The sequence below is a fragment of the Gouania willdenowi genome, chromosome 19 (genome assembly GCF_900634775.1).
Source record: "Gouania willdenowi chromosome 19, fGouWil2.1, whole genome shotgun sequence".
NCBI classification, from domain to species: Eukaryota; Metazoa; Chordata; class Actinopteri; order Blenniiformes; family Gobiesocidae; genus Gouania; species Gouania willdenowi.
The window spans coordinates 13556132-13577244 of NC_041062.1; the positions used below are offsets into that span (position 1 = coordinate 13556132).

Sequence of the window (21113 nt, forward strand, 5' to 3'; positions counted from 1 at the left end):
TTGGTCAGAAATCAATCTACGATAATCTATGACATAACAAGAAAAAAAAAGATTAAGTGGGAAATATAACATTTTTATATCTCTGAAAGACGACTAATTGAAAAAGTGTCCTATGAACAGTGACACTATTTTAGTGCAACATTTCTGTAAATAAGTGTCAACATACCAATGTAAATGAACAAGTATCTCCAATAGTGCTTCCTGTTAACAAAAAATAGGGTCTTTCTTACCAGTGACACCAGTATAGTGCAATATTCCAGTAAACAATATATTGGTTCCTTCACCAAACAGTGACAACATTTCTGTGAAGACCTACCTGCACATTTTAGTGAAAAAGCAGAAAAGGTTTAAAAAATAAAATAAAATCGATAATCGATTGTGCGAAAAAAATATCGCGATATATCGCCGTATCAAGATATCGTCACACTCCTAGTACTGTATGTGCATATGTATGTTTCTTGCATGTAAACTGTTTATCTGTTATGTTAACTGTTTTGTGAAAGGAGGCAACTACTGATTTGAAATATGACAATTACAGAGGTGTTGATTTATAAGTTGACTTCCTCCCATTCCTTTTTGAGTTAATGTATATATGAAATTGTTAATTCGAAAAGAATCATATGTATATGTAATTTACATTGAATTCGGAATAAACAATCACACTATATTTTTCCTCACATTATTTTTGAGCTTTAGTTAACTTCGGACTATTTCAAGTTTTGTTAAGAATTCTAAAAGAAAAAGGACATTCCTGCCTCAGAGCGTTTTCATCATTATGTCCCATGATATAATAAATCCACAAATGCTTAGCAATAAAGGCCTAAACAGCAATGAATCATCATTGATATAGATAGATAGTTTTTATTGTCATTCACACACCATACAAGAATGAAAAGGCTCGACTTAGGCTTTAGAACAATAAAAGCATAAAAATAAATAAAATTTAATTAAAATAAAGGCCTACTTAGAGTATGTTAAATCATTATTAGGACGTATTGCATTCAAACAGATCCATATTTTTACAGTTGAAGTTGTATTTCTTACGTGCTCCATTTCTGTACATGCCTTACAGTCGTTCCCAATCTTTTTTGTCCTGTGTAACCCCTTTTGCATTTTTGTCAAATCATGTGTACCCCGTCTTCATACCATAAGTACCCTCTCCGTAATTTCACATGCTTTTTCATTTGTGGAACAGTGGGCTCTTCTAAACCCCTAAATGTTCCTTAGACATTGGTTCCCTAAGGCTTAATCTACAAATTCCAAACAATGAGTGGAATTTAAAGTGTTATATAATTAATTCAATTGTAAGTAAATACAGTCTCGTCTGTGAAATGTAGCTAATTATTGTCTCCTATTGTCAAAAGTGTGATAAAATGGCCTCTACAGCATAAAACAATGCTGTTTCAATAAATTACAAAAATGTATAGTATTTAATTAAGCAATGTTTCTGTTAGTTTGTGGTGACTCTGTCCAATAAAAGCCTAAAAAGGAACTAGGAACATTTCTTGATTATTTTTAAATTAATTTTTAACTCTTTCCGAGTACCCCTGGGTACACGTACCCCTGTTTGGGAACCACTTCCTTACATGATACAGTTCAAATCTATTCTGAATTGTGCAAATGCATTTTATTAACAGTTTTGATATATCATATATTTTTTGTTATTATTAATAATAATGATATTAGCCATGATAATCAAATTAGTGATGTTTCTGCAACCTTTTTTTGCTAAACTAAAGCTCTCCTTTGCCTACGCTCTCAGCTAGCATCAGTAGCAAATATTTTATGCCCAGAATGATGAAGATTGTTGAACTATGATGGAAGGTCTTTGTCAGAGGCTGGTTGTCGATGTTATGCTTGGATTAGCTGCAGCTTTACAGAGCTGTTGGCAAATCTCTCACTGGCAGCTGCACCAAAAAAAAAGAAATAAAAAAGCCTTTGTGATGGCTGGGTTGTTTCTTCTGCTTTACTAAATTGAGTTGTTCACATCTATATAAGTTTTAAGCACCAATACCCAAAACAATCTGCACAGCTGTAAGACTGAATTTGTGGAATTTTGGCTTTTGTCAAAAATAGTTTTAGGTTTACATTCACAAATCACATTTTTAGGCTGTACACCAGGATGGCTTGTATTCAATAGCCAATGCCTGAATGTAATACTGGTTTGCCTTGGCAGAAGATTCAATCTGTGTTCTGTCTTGGCTTCCCAGCTGCTTTGGTGCATTGGTTTAATTTAAAAAGCAAGAGCAGCTTTTGTTCCTTTGATTAAAAAACACTGTTTTCAACCAGATGTTTTTGAGATGCAGGTAGCTTTTACTTGAATGCTAAATAACTCAATAAGTAATAACTTAAAGGGTCCATGTTAAGCTAAATTGACTTTCCTGTGCTTTAAACATCATAAAGTGCTATGTGGGATTCATGCACATCCCTCAATCGTTAGTTAGAGGGTGAATTGCTCCTTTCTTACTGCAGGGTGAGCACAAACACCTCGCTCCAATTTGATGACGCGTTCCCTCTTTGATGACGAATTTGACGCGGCACTGAGCTGGTGAAGCCGCGCCTCCAGCACGCTCTCTGCCGTGATTGACATTTAAATAGACACGCCCACGAAGTTGAGCATGTCAGCGTCCTTTGCGCAGTGCTATGTATGTATTTTCTACAGTCTATGTATGTACCTGTGAACGCCCCGCCCCCACGCTCTGTCTCATGTTTATAAAGCAACATGAGCTCAGCTACAGAGTGGGTGGGAGGAGGGCGGGCCGTCCTCTGGCCCTACGTCACCGTTGGAGGAGGAAGTCAGTGTCCCGTCTATAGACATGCCCACTCATGAATATGCATAACTAGGCCGCAAATCAGCCTGTTTGTGTAGAGTTGCTCAGAAAGTGACTTTTCAGAGGCGAAAACTCTGGAAAACAGGCGAGTTTGGGAAAATTAATCTCAAATACAATGTTTTTGGGGTGCTGGAGATGGGTGAAAAATAACATGATATGGGACCTTTAAAAACGACAAATCTATTATGAGTATTTAGAGTCTAATTGATTTATTTTAAGGGTAAACATGACCAACCACGTGTGTGTTTCTGCAGACTCACAAGCTGTTTTTGAAAAGCTCAATTGACACATATTGATTGCAGCAATAGGATAATCTCAATCTTAAGCCCCGTGTCACCTCTGTTGATCCGCTTTCAGATTTTCATTTTTACTTGTCTTTGAAAGCCTCAACCTTATTTATAATATTTCAAGACAGAACAACATTTTGTTCCCACAGTAAATAGTCAGCAGTATATTATGTTTGTATATATGATAATGTATTTAATAGAGCCTCTTTAGATATTAAGTGATTGGGTAGATGCAGCTGATCTCCAAATTACTGAACAATGCTTTTGTGGACAACTCGTGCACAGAATTGTACATATTTGCTCTATTTTAATGGAAAACAACACAGTGAATCAATAGAATTTTGGCGGCAGGTTGATATATAGAACCAATAATCACCTTATTTATATTTTCAGCGTTCGATTGCAATCCATGTACACTGATATTTTAATCTCTACACCTGTATACATACTGCTACGTGTTTGTGTTGTTTCTCATTGGATACAAATGAGATGAAAAATCAAGTTCCTGTATATGTTCATCAGAAGATATTGATCATTCAGAGGACAAACTGAGTCAAAACTATTGGCTTCAAAACGTCCTATTTATTATTTATTATTAGTGTTGTTGCACATTTTCACTGAAAAAAAGAAAATGCATTGTTACACACTGCCATCGTAAAATAAAGTGCAACAAGTTTCTTTTCACTGAAACTACTGTGTAGAAGTCTCAAAGTAACCATGACAACATAATGACGCCGTTGTAAGAACTGTAAGTGAGAACATTAAGGATAAATCACACTGAGTTACTGATAATGCACAAAATAAGAAAAAGAATAAGAAAAAATAATTTTAAACACTGATCTGAACAGATTACATAAAAATAAAATGTCTGTGCACACATAAATATTGCAGACATTACACACTGCCATCATGAAATCAAGTGCATCAAGTAAGCATTGCAACACATTGAAAGCATTGTAGCCACCACTGAAATATTGCACAAATACACAAAAATATTGATTAAATATAAAAAATAAAGATTTTTTTTTAAATTAAAAAAAAAGATTTTTTTTTAAATAAAAAAAAATGATTTAAAATTGGCACCCAAAAAATCGCGATATATTGTGAAATCGATTTTTTTTTCACACCCCTGTCGTTTTGTGTGCTTCTGTGTTGTTTTTGTGGTAATTTTGTGTATTCTCTGTAATTTCAAAATTAGCCTGGGGGCCACCGCCTGTTCCTCATGTCGGGTGTAGGTTGTTGAAGATGCATTAACATGTAAAACACAGAGATATATCACCATTTGCTGTTTATTAGCAAAGCAGTTTTGTTATAATTTCCAAATATGAAATGTATTTTTTTTAGGAGGGGTTCATTTAGGTTCAACCAGTGATCAATGAAAAGGACAGGGTGATCAGCTTTTGTATGGAATGTGCACAGTGACAGGATGACACAGTGAGTAAATCGTCGTCCTCGCTTGCCAAATTAATCATGTTGCAAAGCAACATACTCCGTGCTCAACACTTATCAAAACAGTGAATGGATCCAGCTTCTGTTCCTCACAAAATCAGCCTGTCATTATGCAGATGTTAATTGCTTTTACAAAGTTCACTCTTTACCTTTTGTTATTACCTTCATTAATTCATTTCCTGAATCTCGCCTGTTTTGTTTTGGCCTCCTTTGACAATTGTATTCCCAGCACATCTTTCCAAATGCATGTTTTAGACACAGAGCGGCTCGCTGGCATTCCCTGACTTTGCTTCTCTCCTTGTACTTGGTTGCTTTAAATTAAATCGGCAACATGATAAATAACATTACCACTATCTGACATTTAGGATGAATGTTGTTGGATTTGAAGCTTTTTGTGTTGGAAATCATAATAAGCTGTGAGCCGTTCTCTTGTTCTGCAACAACTTCTCAGGGCCCTTTATCCAGCTTTTATCTTTTTTTTGTAAAGGGCAAATTTTCTCATTTTGACCTCCAATGGCCCAGAAGCATAGATCTATAAGTTGCTATTGTTCGTTTGATGTTGTGGAGCAGTACAACAATCTAGAAAGGCTCCTTCGATACAAAGTTTTAAAATCTGAGCTACAAAAAGAAAAATCAATACAGTGATCAATCTCAATTTCAGTTGGCTGCTGTGTTTTTCTCAACTTTGCCTCCCTGGGTGAAGCGGCTTCAGAATTTCACTGTTCAGGGTCATTTTTGAGTACGGACTTCACTCGATGAATGAAGTTCAGTATGCACAAACCGGAACTTAAGCTTCATCAACTCACATATCTAATAAACTAGAGTAATTGGAAAATTTGCAGTGTATTTATAGCAAAGTAAGAATTGGCAAATGGTAAATTACGATTTTTTGTGACGATGTTATCGATTAAACAAGATAAAATTTTGACTACAGTAAATCTAACTTGCATTTTAATTCAGTTCAATTCAGCTTTATTTATGTAGCGAAAATTACAACAAAAGTCATTTCAAAGCGCTATCGTCAAAAGACTATGGCCAAACAACATTTTTTTTGTCAAATCTAACACGGCACCTGATCACGCATCAGTTGCATCATAGACATTATAATACGTAGACGCCGCATCGACTGCTGCCGGCCACTAGAGCGGTGAGTCAACAGTGCGGCCGTCTTGGACCGGTGGCAATCGCTCCTACAGTGCATTACATCTATAGAGGAATGATGTGCTGCACTATTAAAGTTGTCATGAATCACTCAATTTTCAAGCAATTTTCATGGGGTTTGTTTGTAAAAACGTCAGACATGATTGATAGATAGATAGGTAGATAGGTAGATAGATAGATAGGTAGATCGATAGAAATAGAACAAAAGTAACCCAGAAAACATTCAGATGTGCTCAGGTTTTTATTGACAACATTGTTTAAGGCTATACATTGCATTATTATCATTATTGTATAATTGTGCTACTACTGTTGTTATTGCTATTCTTAGAAATATCATTTTATTCTCATATTATTATTTTTTTAATTTTATGTTATAGTTACTGGTGTTCTCATGTATTATTTTTATTGCTATTATTATTATTATTATTATTATTGCTGTATTATTACTAGTATTTTGTATTCTTATATTACATTATTATTATTAATATTATTAATAAATATTGTTAATTACTAATATTGTTTTTTATCATTATTTTTATAACCATTACTATTATTTCGATTACTGTTATATCATCATCATTAGTTATTGTAGCCAAAGAACTGAAATATTCAAGGATGTGCATGTGGAGATTAAGTGTTGAGTGGTGTAACCACCATTTTAAATATATCCAAGCACGTTGTATCATAGCTACATGTGTGACGTTTTTTAGAAATTAAACAATTTGGAAATCGGTTCAAAATTCAACGATTTATTCTACTTAGAGATTGAGAAATACCTTTTTCTGTCGTAATGTCTATGCAACGCTGCCTCCACCACCACCAGTCCATGATGGCGGCACTGTTGACGTGTCCCTCCACAGTCGATGTGGCGTCTACATATATAATGTCTATGAGTTGCATTATGGGTAAATGTCAAGTGCTGTTATAATCTCAGAAGTATAGACTCGTGGAAAAATGAGATTGTGTTGAGTTTAATTCTTTCAAAGTTGCAACAAGTTTTGATACTTCATTTAAAAAAAAATGCCACAAATATATTAAGCCTAAACTAATTCACTAAGTTCATCCCTGACAAAATCTGTCACACAAATTGAAATAGCCCAGGAGTTGCTGATACAAATTGTCTTCCGTTGGCCCACACCCACAGGTTAATGTCTCTAATGCTGCACCCTCCCTGGAGCTCCTCTAAATTTAGTCAAATTATACCCTGACTAATGATTACTTCATTAGATTCAGAACGTGTCAGGGTGAAGGTCCGGACACAAGATTTTCAGGGTTCATTACCAACCCCAAGGACAAACTCAAATCGTTGACACGTGCACACACGCGCACACACATGCACGTGCAAGTTTATTGAATATTTAATGTCGCCGGTTTTGGATTGCGCTTGTGACTCTTGAAAAATGGCCTTTGTCCTTATTTGTCTTGTTGAATTTCAACTTGTTTATTAAGGCAAAACTTTTACCTCATCAAAAACTGAGTATTATAGATGTCATCCTTGCATTTTGCTGATAATATTACCTTAATTTCCTGCTTGTGAGTCATTATTTAAAAGAATCTGTTGAGTTTTAAAGATTTCTGAAAGAACGCCTGAGATCTAAGAGCATCACACCCCTCCAACAGAGCTTTATTTATCCGGTATGTGAGGCTGACTGTATCAACCGATTGAAGCGCTTGTTAATCTAAAGCACAATTAGATCCTAATGCAGCATACTTAAGCTCATCACAAATCCAATAACAATCAGAGGTGTCCTTGGTGCTAAAATGGCAGCCTGCGTAGATATTGATCAGACCATGCTTTACTGATGAAAGTGTGGCGTTAGTTGTTTTACAATATTGATTAGTGGGGAGCAGCAGAGGCTATTTTCTGCTCTGTCTAAGCAGCAGAAATGATGTCACTGTGAGGTTGTGAGCCGACCATATTGTGCTTTGCTGGAGCTTGAAGAAAGAGACGTTACATTTTTTTCCGAGATGGAGGAAGTGCAGGGAAAATGTCTGGCTTCATAACTTAAAGTTATCGAATATGGATTAAGTTTGAACCCATTTTCTTTTCTTTCTTGTTTGTACCGATATTCAGTGTTTAATTGTTTGTAGAAATGTGCATTTTGTTGTCGTTTAATCTCTCATCCGTGTTTGTTTTCACAGCAACTGATGCGAGAGCGTCAACAGATGGCCAGTCGTCCATTTGCCTCTGTAGCCGTTTCATTGGATACCAGAGGCGAGGCAACAGAAGTGCTGCGGCCCTTGGCTGATGTGAGTTCTGTACCAACATATTGTTTATTCTATGTACATTTTAAGTATATTTGATGTTCTCGTTCCGAGAATGCTTTTACCGAGGCCATTTTGCCTTTTTTTTCCTGTTAAAAACGTTCCTCTTAAAACATTAATATATTCTACAGTGTCCCCCAGGATGTAAATTACCCTGTTTTTGCTAAGCCAAATTAGCCCTTTTGGGTTTTAAACAGGAATATGTTGCCGGTGTTTGTGTATTCACAAAGTGACTGATTTATTTGTTATCATACTTTAAATGCTGATGGGCTTTCACTGTGAAATATTCCATGCACTTGCTGCAACACTTTATTTATTCCACCGGTGCTTTTTGAAGTCGGGATCTGAGCACAGCGCACGACTCGATGCCATGAGGAATAAAAGCATAGTTTAAAGCGATATCAAGAGCCCCGTTTGCACAATGACACCAGAGGACCAATAGTGATTCCTCAGCCCGGACCAACCTCTGCGTCACCTGCGTCTGAGAGCAATAAAATCACTGTGGCAACCACCAAAGTGGCATCACATTAGCTATTAATATAGTGCTGAGTGGTGCTCACCATACATTACGGTGCTGTGAAGGGCAATGTTAAGAGCAGAGCAGGAGAAAAACAACGGGTCTTAGCCGTCTGAATGCACCTGTAGTGTTCTATCTAAAGCAGCAGGATACACTTCTAACCTGAAGCGTGATGCTAACCTGCACTTTAGCTTCCTTTTAACTGGACTTTAATTGCTTACTTGTCAGTGTGTATATGTACCTTATATTTAGCCCAGTATAGGCCTTTCCTTGCCTGATTGCAAATAAGATACTGCCTAAAAGCCTATTCATTCAAGTAGTCAGTAGTTGAAACATATCCCTTTTTATATATATTCCACTTACATACATTTAAAGACAGATGTAGAACAGATTAGATAACTATAACGAGGTTCCTGCGGATCCTTAAAAAGGCATAAAATTCATGAATCTAAAAATAAGGCCTTAATTGTCATTAAAATGTCTTAAATCAATGATTGAAAGTCTTACATTTTAACACATAAGTATGATTGTATGGTTATTCATTTGTTTTTTTTTTAATATAATTTACCGTAACATTGCACAATCACGACAGCGGAACCACTACTGAACAGTGCAGCAGGACTCTTGTAGCAACTTTCAACAACATCGGGAAATGTAGATTTAAATAAAATTGATCTGTCCAACGAAGATTTTTCTGCATGGTTTTTATTATTTGTTTTGTTGTTGTGGTTTTATAGATTTCTGGCTATTTTTGTAGTCATCTTGTGTGCTTTTGGAGTGATTTTGATTTTTTTAATCTGTTTTATTTGTGTATTTTACTGTCATTTTGTGTATTTTTGTGTGTTTACATTGGGGGCTGCCAGTTGCACGTTCACTAGACACTGGAAAAGATTCACCTTAACCCGATGGAATTGATGTGGCATTTTTTTTCCCCCAGTTGTGTTTGCTTTGAAGTCGGTTTTACATTTAATTTAAAATACCATTAAAAAGTCTTTAAAAGTGTCGAATTTATTTTCCCCAAAGCTGTAGGAACCCTGTATAAATAAATATATATCATTAGAATTTTATTTATTTAATCTAAAAGTTTTTGTTTTCATGCCGCATGATGTTAAAATAGAAAGATTCATTTCCGTGCGTGCCAACACTATTTCTGAATTAGTTTTGGGGGCTGCAGGACACGACTTTCAAATGAATGATTTTCGATCGGAAGTTCGATCGTGCGATTACAAATTGTTTCAAGCAGCTCAACAAATTTGTGTCGCGTGGCACGAAAATAAATTGTGTCATGCAGCACAACAAATAAGAGAAAATTGTGTCGCCACTTGCCAAGCACATAATATTACGTCACCATTTTTGTGACGGTTTCACGATCCCAGTGAGACCTGGCTCTGTCATACAGTAGTTTTATTGATTGACATACGTTTGCATCACAAACTTTACATTATATTTGTCCAATCTTGTTGTTTCCCTATAAATGTACCTTCCATATGCGGAAATGATTTCACTTTTCATAATATATACAGAGCAGTAAATGGTGTAACGGCCTTCTGTTTCTGTTTGATTTGTGTCTAAACGCACAGTTAAAATATCACATCACCTTGGCAACGACTGAAGAAGATTGATATGAAATTATAGCTTAAGTTCTTACCCAGAAAGATTGATTGGTCAACATTTGGCATCACTTCGCTATCAGTACTTACTGCTATTACTGCTGCAAGTGGAACCCTGGTGCCAGCTGTGCTTTATGTGAGTTTTGTATCGACTGCGTGAAAGCGGCGAAGATGGAAAAATTTAAACACAGTTTTATATATCTGAGCCGCACTAAGATTCAATGCCCTTGTGTGGGGAAAGAAATCAATAAGGCAATGGCGCACCAGAGTAACCCAAACGTATCGAAGATAGTTGCACATACTCAGTGAATCCCATCACTCTGTCACTAATACTCCAGCTCACAGGAGAAATGCTAGCTCTCTTTCAGCTAATATCTGCATCGGTTCCGTTTAAAACCAGATAATGGAGTTAATATTTAGCGAGCATGATGTCAGCAGCTGTTGGACACTACCGACCTTAGTTTCTCCATCCACCATGGCCAGCATTCAACATATGGAACCACTAACCAACTGCTCGTGTGATAGATGATACCTGTCAGTGCAGGGAGAGAATGAGATACACTGTGTTAGTCCCTGTGTGTGCGTGCCCGTGTGTGTTTACTTGCGTTTGCATGTTTATACGCTTGGATGGATATGAATGACCATATTACTGTCCTCATGCTTGATTAATGCCTGGTTAAAATGCAGGATGAGCAAAGCCTCTCTGAATAAGGTTGCGAATTGAACAGGATGTTTGAAAAGATGTTACTGTAAAAAAATAAAACAGGAATGAATTTACATCTTTGGTGAATCATAGTTTTAACATCATGGATTACCTCTAAAATAAGGTTGTTAATTAAAAATATTATTGCAACAGTCATGCGATGGCGGGCAGTTTATTCGCCCTCGTATGACAACGCTGGATGGAATCATCATCATGTGAAGATCATGTGCCTGGACAAGATGCATGAGAATAAAGTGTGAGTGTGAGTCCTAATTTGGTTGTGTAATAATGCACATAAACAACTTCAAAATCATCAGGCAGAAGATAACTGACTGCATGTCACGGAATTTTCCATGGAATTTCATATTACCCCGTGTTTGTTCTGATGGGTTTTTTCTCTGATGATGTCCGTGTTTTGGTCCTTGGATTCTCCGTTCAGAAAAGGATATTAAAAAAAAAATTGTCTTGACTTTGGTCGTTTAGTCGACTAATTGATCGATGCCATCGTGGTCGGCCAAGATTTTCATTGATCCACCAGCAACGATCTCAGTTTTAGTATCGTTTAAAAAAAAAAAATGCATACTTATATAGGTGATAAGGATTAAATATAAATGATTTAGTTAATGCCTAAACATGATTCTATGTTGAGTGAGTGCTGGCTGCAAAAAAAATAAAAAGAAAAAAAGTGTTGCGCTGTCGGTGTCTGCTTTGATCGGAGCAGAAAGGGAACGAATTAAGACAGGCTTGAAGCACAAGCATCCACTATTGAATCAATTCTATTTCTGCACAAGAACATTGATTATCCTTATATTTTATGTGTATTATGTAAATAGATCCACTGCTGTCTCTGGTGTGCACTACGCACCTGTGTTTGACGTGTGATTGTTTTCCCATGCGCTGATCTGATGTTGACATTAACAGTTGTTTCTTAATAAAAGAAGGCTTACCACTAAAACAAACGTAAATATGTCTTTTGCATGAGGAAAAAATAGGTTTTAATTGTCTGTTTCATTTAGGGCACGGATATAAATACCTAATGTCTGTCAGACCTGTAGATTTCACATTTGCTTTGTTGGGTTCTGGTCAAAGCTTGAATAAGGTTCACACCATGAGTGGTCTGTGTTTTAAAGCCTATCGACAACACAAAAAGCCAAAACAAAATATTTGTATCTCTTTTTCTTTCTCCTCGTCTCATTCATTCTCCGTTTTTTTTGTTCGACTAATCGCAACGTGTGCCATAGTCTTGGTCTACCAACCATTTCCTTGGTTGACTACAGCCCTAGAGTTTTTGTGTTGTATTTGGCAAAAAAAAATGTTTATAAAAAAAAACATTTTTTTTTACAATCATCTCCATGCTGTCTAGTTCAAATATGTGTATATTCTGATTTTTGTCTTAATATCTGAACTTTTGATAGCCATTTAAAATCTGCCTTCAAACGCTAACAGCTGATGTCTTGTCTTGTATTGCCTGGCCCCGACCATTGCTGCGCAGCAGCTATATTTTGATCTTTTGGTTATATTACTGTATGTTCATTGCATTTGCAGAACAAATGATTCAACAGATGCTTTTACTTTTTCGTTTTCTTCTGCAACACCATACGGGTGGTATTGTTAAGTGGTGTTTAAAGCCCGGATGTGAAAACTTTTTGCACTAAGTGGATAGCAAGATAATGACTATACTCTGGAAATGTCAAAAACTCCTTAAAGTGGACCATAATCTTCAAATCCTAGAGCTAAAAAACACTTCCTGTTGATTCGAGAGTAGCTGAGTTTACAGAAAAACAGATACAATTTTTTTTTTACAAAGAAGTAAAAGTCGCTTTTGTTCAAACTTTATTAAAAATAAAGTTTGAAATTAGAGACAATTTTTTCTTTATCAGGGTCGAGAAGGGATAAACAAAAATTGATTTTCATTTTCTTTTTCTAAAAACAAAAAGGAATTGTTAAAAGGCAGAAACACAACAAACCACCAATGTTTTTTCATATAGTGAAGTTACTGTTTCAAAGTAAAAGCGAATACAAGGATAATATAAGTGCCAAAATGTGACGTGTCGTGGTGGTTTTCCTTGTCCAGCCTAAAATGTCTTTGGAATCTTACTCTGATGTGATTTTTGACATGATAAAACAAGGCTTGTCATCTGCAGAAGTCTCTGCAAACATATCACACCAAAGTGAGGGTGGAAGAGGTTTTTCTGCAATCATGTCCTCTTCCCTCAGACACACACTTTTATTGTTTAGAAAAACAATGCCAAAATTATTACTCTCTCCTACACATCACTACTGTCAAATCCTTTTTTTTTTTTTTTGGAAAACGTCAACTTCCGATCGCACAATATAAAGAACGGGAGTGTTTTGTTTTGTTTAAGTTTTGTTGATTCTTTCTTGAAAAATGCGTTGAATTTCCTCAAAGTGGGAACGCGTCGTCAAATTGGAGCGAGGTGTTTGAATGTGTATGAAGCCCAAATAGCACTTTTATGATGCTTAAAGTACAGAAAAGTCGATTTAGCGTAACATAGGCCCTTTAAAATAATGTGAATAATGGCTTGGATTTATATAGCGCTTTTATCGAAAAAACACAAAGCGTGTTTTCTTTTCTTTTTTTTTTAAAGCCAAGTAGTAAAAGTCCTTTCATCAATGTAAAACCCAATGACCATGACTGGCACGTCATTTTGGCTGACATATGTTTTTTTAAATCTAGAAATCCTGGGTCAGTGACTGTTGGCTACATTACAGAAACATCAACTGGGTAGATCTTTTAAAAATCACACCATTATGTTTTAACTTATCTTAGTTTGTGGAACAGATGTTTTATCATATTGTCCATCAGTGTAATAGAGCAGGATATTTGTTAGAAACTGAATCTGTCATTAAAAAAAAAAAACATTTTTATGTTTATTTTTCATCTGGTAATCGTCAGTTTTAATTGAAGCCAAGCAGCAGATTTATTATATCTTTTAGTTTGAAGTCTGCAGACTTGATATGCATTTACGAGATGATACTTGAGGCTGCCTGGATTGATCCCAGCTTGTTCTGGCAGGCGACTCACACTGCATGTGAAGTAGTTTCAAAACTTCTAATGAAATACTTAATGAAACTGAATGGAGTTTGAAATCCGATGCATGGATTACACAGATTTATTTATTTATTTTTTAAATAACCAAGAACTTAATGTAAGTTTGACCATCACTCTCCGTGTACACTTTATTTACTCTTTGCTTTTTGTCAAATCTATGTTCACCTTTGCTTCTCCACCTCGTCCGTCCTTCTGTATTAGTTCCAGCTGATTAGTGGCGCTCATGGACCAGCGATGGCAGCGTTAATAACCTTGGCTAATTATGGGAGCACTGCACTGAGGTCTCCATTAGACATACAGTGGGTTCAGGGCACGCCATGGCAACGTTCAGTAATAATTATATGTTCAAATCAAATAGTGCCTCTTTAAGAAGGACACTGGAGGAAGGTAAAGGGAAACTAAACACTGTAATATCCACTCTGTTCGGGTTGCAAAGGGTGGAAGATTTCAGATAAATTTCCACAGAGATAATTCAAAAATATAAACTTTTCATGGGTATTATTTATTAGACTGAGCCGAAAATTGGCAGTTAATTTAAAATAACTGTTGCTGATACTTTGGGTGATGCTAAAATGTATTATATTTAACATTCCTGTCAAGAGCTAACCTTCAGTTTTGAAAATGTCCCATTAATTCTCATGGAAAGTTTCCAACTTTGAAAATATGCTGACATTTTGCAACCCTAGTTTTTTTTAAATTGTATTATTTTGAGTGGATTTATGTTTGGATATGATACAATTATTTAGAAATACTACCAGTTTTCTTTTATTGCTTTAAATGATTTCCTTTTTGGGTTGTTTTATCTAAAACAAAAAAACATTTTGTATCTGTTTTGTTCATGTTGTAACAATTACCAGTACAAGTACGCTTTAAACTTTTTCAAAATGCCCAATCCATTTGTTTTCTTTGTGCTTTAGTGGCTTCCCCTGTTTTAAAGGCCATAATAAATTCAGCTCTAAATACATGTAAAAAGCTTTTAAAATGACCAATAATTAATAAAGTATTTAGGGAACAGGAGCTTGTTGGAAACAATAGCTTGTAAAATGTCAAGAATGATTTGTACGTCGCTGCCTGCGTCGTTAAAAGGTTCAGTTTTAATAATAATAATAATAATGATTTGGTGCCATATGTCGGATGCTGCCTCTATTATCTGCTTTTGTTGTGCTGCATTTATAGTATATAACATAAAATATCTTGTCTATGCTTATAAAATGTGTAAATGAGCCTTGATAGGTGAAAGTCAGTGTTAAAATTACAGCGTTCCTCTTCTCATTCACTCATCTTTTATTGTGTGTAATTATCAGCCAACAGTTTGTCCTCCATTTTCCCTTTTGATGCCACTTTCATATATTTATATTCACCCGGAGACAACAAAAAAAAATCCCTTCCAAACATGTTATTATTGTACAATTTGTGTCCTCTCGACCAAAACACGCTCTGAAAACCTTTTGACATTCATTATCCGGGTGACATGTTTTGCACGCTTGTGACGAGCAGTTTTGGCCATTAAGTCCGAGGGCAGGTCATTGGCTCAATACCTGGCCTGTCTGACAGGGACACCAGAGTTATGTGACCAATCAAGCCCTCGCTTTCAGGAGGAAGATTGGAGAGTGGCCCTCAATGCTGAATCTCAGGCGGCCAATGTCAACACATTTGGATGTGGAAGAGATTAAGGCCACAAGTGATACAGCAGAAGCAGAAAGGAAGGTGGTTGGATCATAGCTAAGCTGCTCTACTAGTACTCAAATTTTAGAGTACATTCACTCAATTTTGGTTTACTATTGTACGAGTACACTTTACTAGTGAAGCTGAAAGTGTCACTAGTAGTACTTATAGACTTTAAGGCCCTTCACTAGCATTACTAGTAGGGGTTGATGGACTACATAATTTAAAAAGTCAACTGTATGTGCATACTAGTTGAGTCAACGTAGGCTAGTCGATGACATCACCAAGAGCTGCAGCCGAGTGCCGCTGTGCCGGTGGCGACAGTTCCAACCCCTGCGGCTTCTCGGCGTACATTTACTCCCCCTTAAACACGTTTGTAATTCTTCTCCAGTCTGCGTTTACTTCACCCACCGGAGCGTCATGTGTAAGGGGGAGTAAATAGCTCCTTAATAGCTAAGAAGAAGTTTACGCAGTTGATGTAGCACTCTTCTTCTCTACCATCAAAAATCCACAGCGGTCACAGAATTTTTTCGGGGTCACAGACTTTGACACAACACCGCCAGCCCCTGGGACACAGGTCATGCTATAGAAACTAAGTAAACCCAGGAACACTGCTGCTTCACCTACCGTGAGTCTATGCTAACTGTTAAGCCCAGAGGCTTCCTCATAGCCAGGCGTTCAAACTTTGTTTGGGCTGTTTTTACCGTCCTTCCTTCATCGAAGCCGGTGTTTTGCCAAAATCCAAATCTTTCGGGTCACAGATTTTGGCACAACAGCGGTCTTCCCGTGCTAACGGAGCCTCCGTCCTGCGCTGCTGATGTTTTCCAGACCTGCTTAATACACAGACATGTTCCCACTACAGCTAACATTAGCCGTAGTGTCTGCCTACCAGCTGCAGTTTGAGCACAAACCAGGAAGGAGCGAGAAACACTTGATGTTGTGCCGTGCAGGGGTTCTAAAACCCTTGTTTGCTGTGTTGGGCCGCCATTTTGGGCAAAAGTCATGTACTGTGACGAGTTGACGTCACGTGGACAGAGTCACGAGAAAACACTAAAGTCGACTAGTCTGTTCAACCCCTAATTACTAGTAGACTTAAAATGTTTAGCAGTACTACTAGTAGACATAAACACTGTCACTAGCCTTATATTCTAATAAGGGAGCGTGGAAGAGCAAATTCAGCCTTGCCATTGGCTTTCAAAAAATATTACAACCAATCAGGGGACTGATCCTACTTCATTTGCATTAAGTCTACTAGTCCTCCTTTTTTATTTCTTATTTTTATTTTTTTACTAATAATATATTTTTTCTTTTCCCCATCCCCATATTAGCATAAAAGGCTTATTAGCAGTACTAGTAAACATTTGTCAGCCTGCTACTAGTACTACTGAAAGTCTACTTGTGCACTAGTAAATAAACCAAATCTGAATATATGGTCTTTTCTTTCAGGGAGCACCAAAGCCCGTTGCCATGGAGCCGTGTTCTGGAGGAAAAGCTGCCGTTTTGACCGTCCTCATGTGTCTGCCGGCTGGGCCAACAGGATTACCACCAGCGGGGCAGTCAGGTAACAATTTTGTTTGATTTGGATCCATTTTTAAAATAAACTACACTTGTCAGGAAGCCAAGCTTTTGATTGTGCACTGTTTCATTATTTTAATGCTACATTTAAATTCCAACGCTCGCTCACCTAATAGATGATAACGTAATTAATGCACAGAGTAAGAAGAAAACTTTTGGCCTTTATCGGACCTCCTCATTCAAAACATGTTTATTATCACAGACTACAAGCGCGTGCACAGAATTAAGTCAGTTTTGCTACTACTTTTTTAATACCCTATAGTAGAGATTAGCAACTTTTATCACAGCAGGGGCCACAAAAATGTGATTATTTGATCTGATGGCCACAATATCAACATTCATGTCAGCATTTAGAATAATGCTGGCATACAAGAATGAACAAAAGCGTTACACTGTGTTTTTGTTGTCATTTTGTAAATTGTTCTCTCATTTTCTGTCTATTTGTGTTGTTTTCTGTTTTTTTTTCATTTGTTGTGTATTTTATTGTGTGTTTTTATAGTTGATTTTGTATTTTTGTTGTTATTTTGTATATCATTCTGTCATTTTGTGATCATGTTGTCTTTTTTGTGTATTTGTGTTGTTTTCTTTGTTTTTATTTTATTGTTTATGTGTATTATTTGTTATTTTTTGTTTATATTTTGTATTTTATTTTGTCAATTTGTGTATTTTTGTTTTCATAATGTGTGTTTTTGCAGTTGTTTTTTATGTTTTCATTGTTTTTTGTGTATTTTGTCATTTTGTGTGTTTCTGGAGTTATTTTTGACATTTACCTGGGGGGCTGCACAAATTTAGGATGAGGTCCACCAGTTGTCCATGTTGGCCTTATAGTTTTTTTTTTTTATTTGTTTATTTCACAAGTACAAATACAAACAAAAAGGCACCTTTCACATTAATACAGATTATAGACAAAGTTGAAAGACAAAGCAAAAGACAAAAAAAAGAACCAAGAGGCTTAACAATGTATTTTAAATCAAAACAAGAGATCGAAGTTTTTCATAAATGAAACATCTGAGTAATTATATAATTGGCTGAATTATATACTATAGAACAACTCCAGTTCCTTAAAACACTGTAAATGCACAACACACAGCATAGACCCCAATGCCTCACTTTATTTCACATCATTTGGCTACATCAGCATCCTTCACGTGTGTCATGAAAACATGCTTGTGTTGTTTCAAAGGTCACTGACATTGCAGCCGACTCATTAGCAGAAGTTGCGTGTTTTCCACCACCCACACGTTCTCTGTTTTCCTCCTCAGGGCTCATCATTGCCAGTGCGCTGATAGACATTTCACAACAGAAATCCACAGAGTTTAAAGACAAATCCCTGGCGCTAAAGAATCGAAAAGCCCTTCCTCCAGCGCACCAGGTGACCTGCGTCTGAGCCTCCGCTGGGGATCCCTCTTTGCTCCATCATGGCCGCAGGGGCCCAAGTGCAAAGTTCCCCATGGACGCAACTGCATGTAGAAGGTTCCATCCGCCTGCTAACAATGAAGTTTTCACCCACAATGAGCACAATTTTTGTTACCTCATCTGCTCCTTATGTTGGATTCTACATACGCTCGACTCGGAAATTTAGCATTTTCTCATTTTTATTTTATTTTTTTTGCTCCGAGTTACCGAGCCCTGACCCGAGCTCGGCCAGTCGTCATGACTGAGCTGTATTGAAGATGAAGTGACACCAGCAGAGATTGATTGAACTCTTTAACACCATTTATTTTCTCTGCATGAGAGAATACACAGTTGAGTGAGTGCGTACGTTTGGCTTTATTAAGGTGTTGAAACATTGATTTCCTCACTCGATGTTTGAACGGAAACATTAGGTTTGTGGTTTTCGTTCTGCTTGTCATCAAGTGGTGTTTGACGGTGCTAAAGCATTTAATTCTAATGACTGAATTGTCCATGCCTTTTTGTGGGATGTGCTGCATTATGTCCTGCTTTAACACCTTTCAAATCTACACTATGGAAGTACATATTTTGACAGCTTGACTGTTTTCCTTCTGCCGCTTTCCACCTGGTTTGCGTTAGCATCTCCTGTGCAACTGCATCGTCCAGCCAAACTCAAGCAAAGGTCTGTATTTTATTTAATTTTTTTTGGAGAACACACATGTAGAGATGCTGCAGAGACGCCACTGGGCTCCGTCGCTGGAGGAGGCATGAACAAACCATCCAACAAAAGCATGAGAATCGCTTAAGAGCCATTAGGACACATTTTCTAGGATTACTTTAAGCTAATCGATGAGGTCGCAATGCAGGAAAAAAAAAAAGACACTTAACGTCTGCTTGTTAGACTTTACCTGTAGATTTTTTGCTCGTCCGGTTTCTAAACGTATCCTGGCAATCGATGTGTTGGGAAGCCATTCAAGAAGGACATGAACAAAGACGCCATGGCCCTCTTGCTGTTTACTTTATTTTGTAATTGTTTTTGTTTTTTTTAAACTGTCCTCTGAAGCTATGACTTTATTTTGATGTTTCCGTACGAGGAGAATTGTTACTTTTTTATAACGCCTTTGCTGAACTTTTAGGAAAAGTCGATTAGAAGATTTTTTTTTTTTTGGTTTTTTGATTATTTTTTTTTTGTTTTGTTTTTTTGCACCCTGAAGTGTACAGTGTCATGTCGGAACAAAATGTGGAGTCTCCGTCACTCTTATAATGCAAAGTTTAATGTGTTTTGTCAGGTTTTTTATGATGGAATACAAAACAATTGTCATGTATCTTGGCTCATATGATATCCATGATAAAAAAAAATGTCTTTTGCTACACTTGTAAAAAAGAAAAACAAAAAAGAAAAGAAGAAAAAGAAGCTATTCTGTTAATATTTTGTTTTTGATATTTAACAGGTTTCCGTGTAAAAGCCCATAAACCTTTGATTTTATTGTTGGCCTATCTGTTTTAAACGTCAACTCCTTTATGAATCGTGCATCTTTAAGGACTGTATGGGCATTGTCTTATTTTTCTGTTGCAAAGTGGTCAGTTTGAGGATTTTCATGAGGATTGTATGCCAGCTAATGTGGTTTCATTTTGTTCATGTTTGTAATAATTGTATTACCATTTCATTACACAGGTATCAGGGTCTCACTGTACTGTTAAAAAAAAAATGAGATGAGAAACTGCATATCGGTAATCTTATGTGTATTTTAAAGATGGTCAACATACCAGAAAAATAAAGAAATCCAGACCCGAAAACCTTAAGTGTGTTGGATTTGTGTCCAACATTGTGCTTTATTCTTAAACTTTCGATTTTAAAAGACAAAAGAAAATCAAAATATCATTAATTAATGTAATCAGATGTTTTTGTTAAAAGTTACTTTTTTAAAGCACAATTGTTAGACAATTAAGGTTACAAATATCAGGAAGAATATAGTTGTTATGATCAGGGAAGCATGCCCTTGTAATAACAATGGAGAATCTTTTTTTCTTATTTTTTTTCTGAGATGAGGCACAACACTCTAAAAACTAGTGAAATATGACGAGCATACGTAAACGGGGGTAAAAATAGAATAAACTATGAAAAATTTGAAAAAAAAGTGACAAACAAAATCAGAGGTAAGGCATAAAAGTTGAAAAATTTTTGGGATTTTTTTTTTTAGATAAGGCTATAACAACACTCTAAAAACTAGTACAAATATGATGAGCATACTTAAACTGGAGTGAAAATGGAATAAGGCATGAAAAATGTGAAAAAGTGACAAAACACCCACAATCAGAGGTAAGGCATTAAAGTTGAAAAAATTTTGGAATTTTTTTTGAGATAAGGCTATCACAACACTAAAAACAAGCGCAAACATGACGAGCATACTTAGAATGGAGTAAAAATGATAAAAAGCATGAAAAATGAAAAAAAGTGACAGACACCAAAAATCAGAGGTAAGGCATAAAAGATGAAAAACTTTAGGAATTTTTTTCTGATAAAGCTATCACAACAATTTAAAAACTAGTGCAAATATGACGAGCAAGCTTAAACTGGTGTGAAG

At 36.3% G+C, this 21113-nt stretch overlaps 1 protein-coding gene across 1 annotated transcript in view; it reads left to right on the forward strand.

Moving 5' to 3' along the window:
- Positions 1-20319, forward strand: part of atrnl1b (attractin-like 1b) — a 76569-nt gene extending 56250 nt beyond the window's left edge. The window contains exons 28-30 of the mRNA XM_028476187.1: positions 7871-7978; positions 17008-17122; positions 18399-20319. Coding sequence (XP_028331988.1) covers positions 7871-7978; positions 17008-17122; positions 18399-18523 — 348 coding nt within the window. The 3' untranslated portion in view covers positions 18524-20319. The remainder of the gene's footprint in view (positions 1-7870; positions 7979-17007; positions 17123-18398) is intronic.
- The last annotated feature ends 794 nt before the right edge of the window (positions 20320-21113 follow it).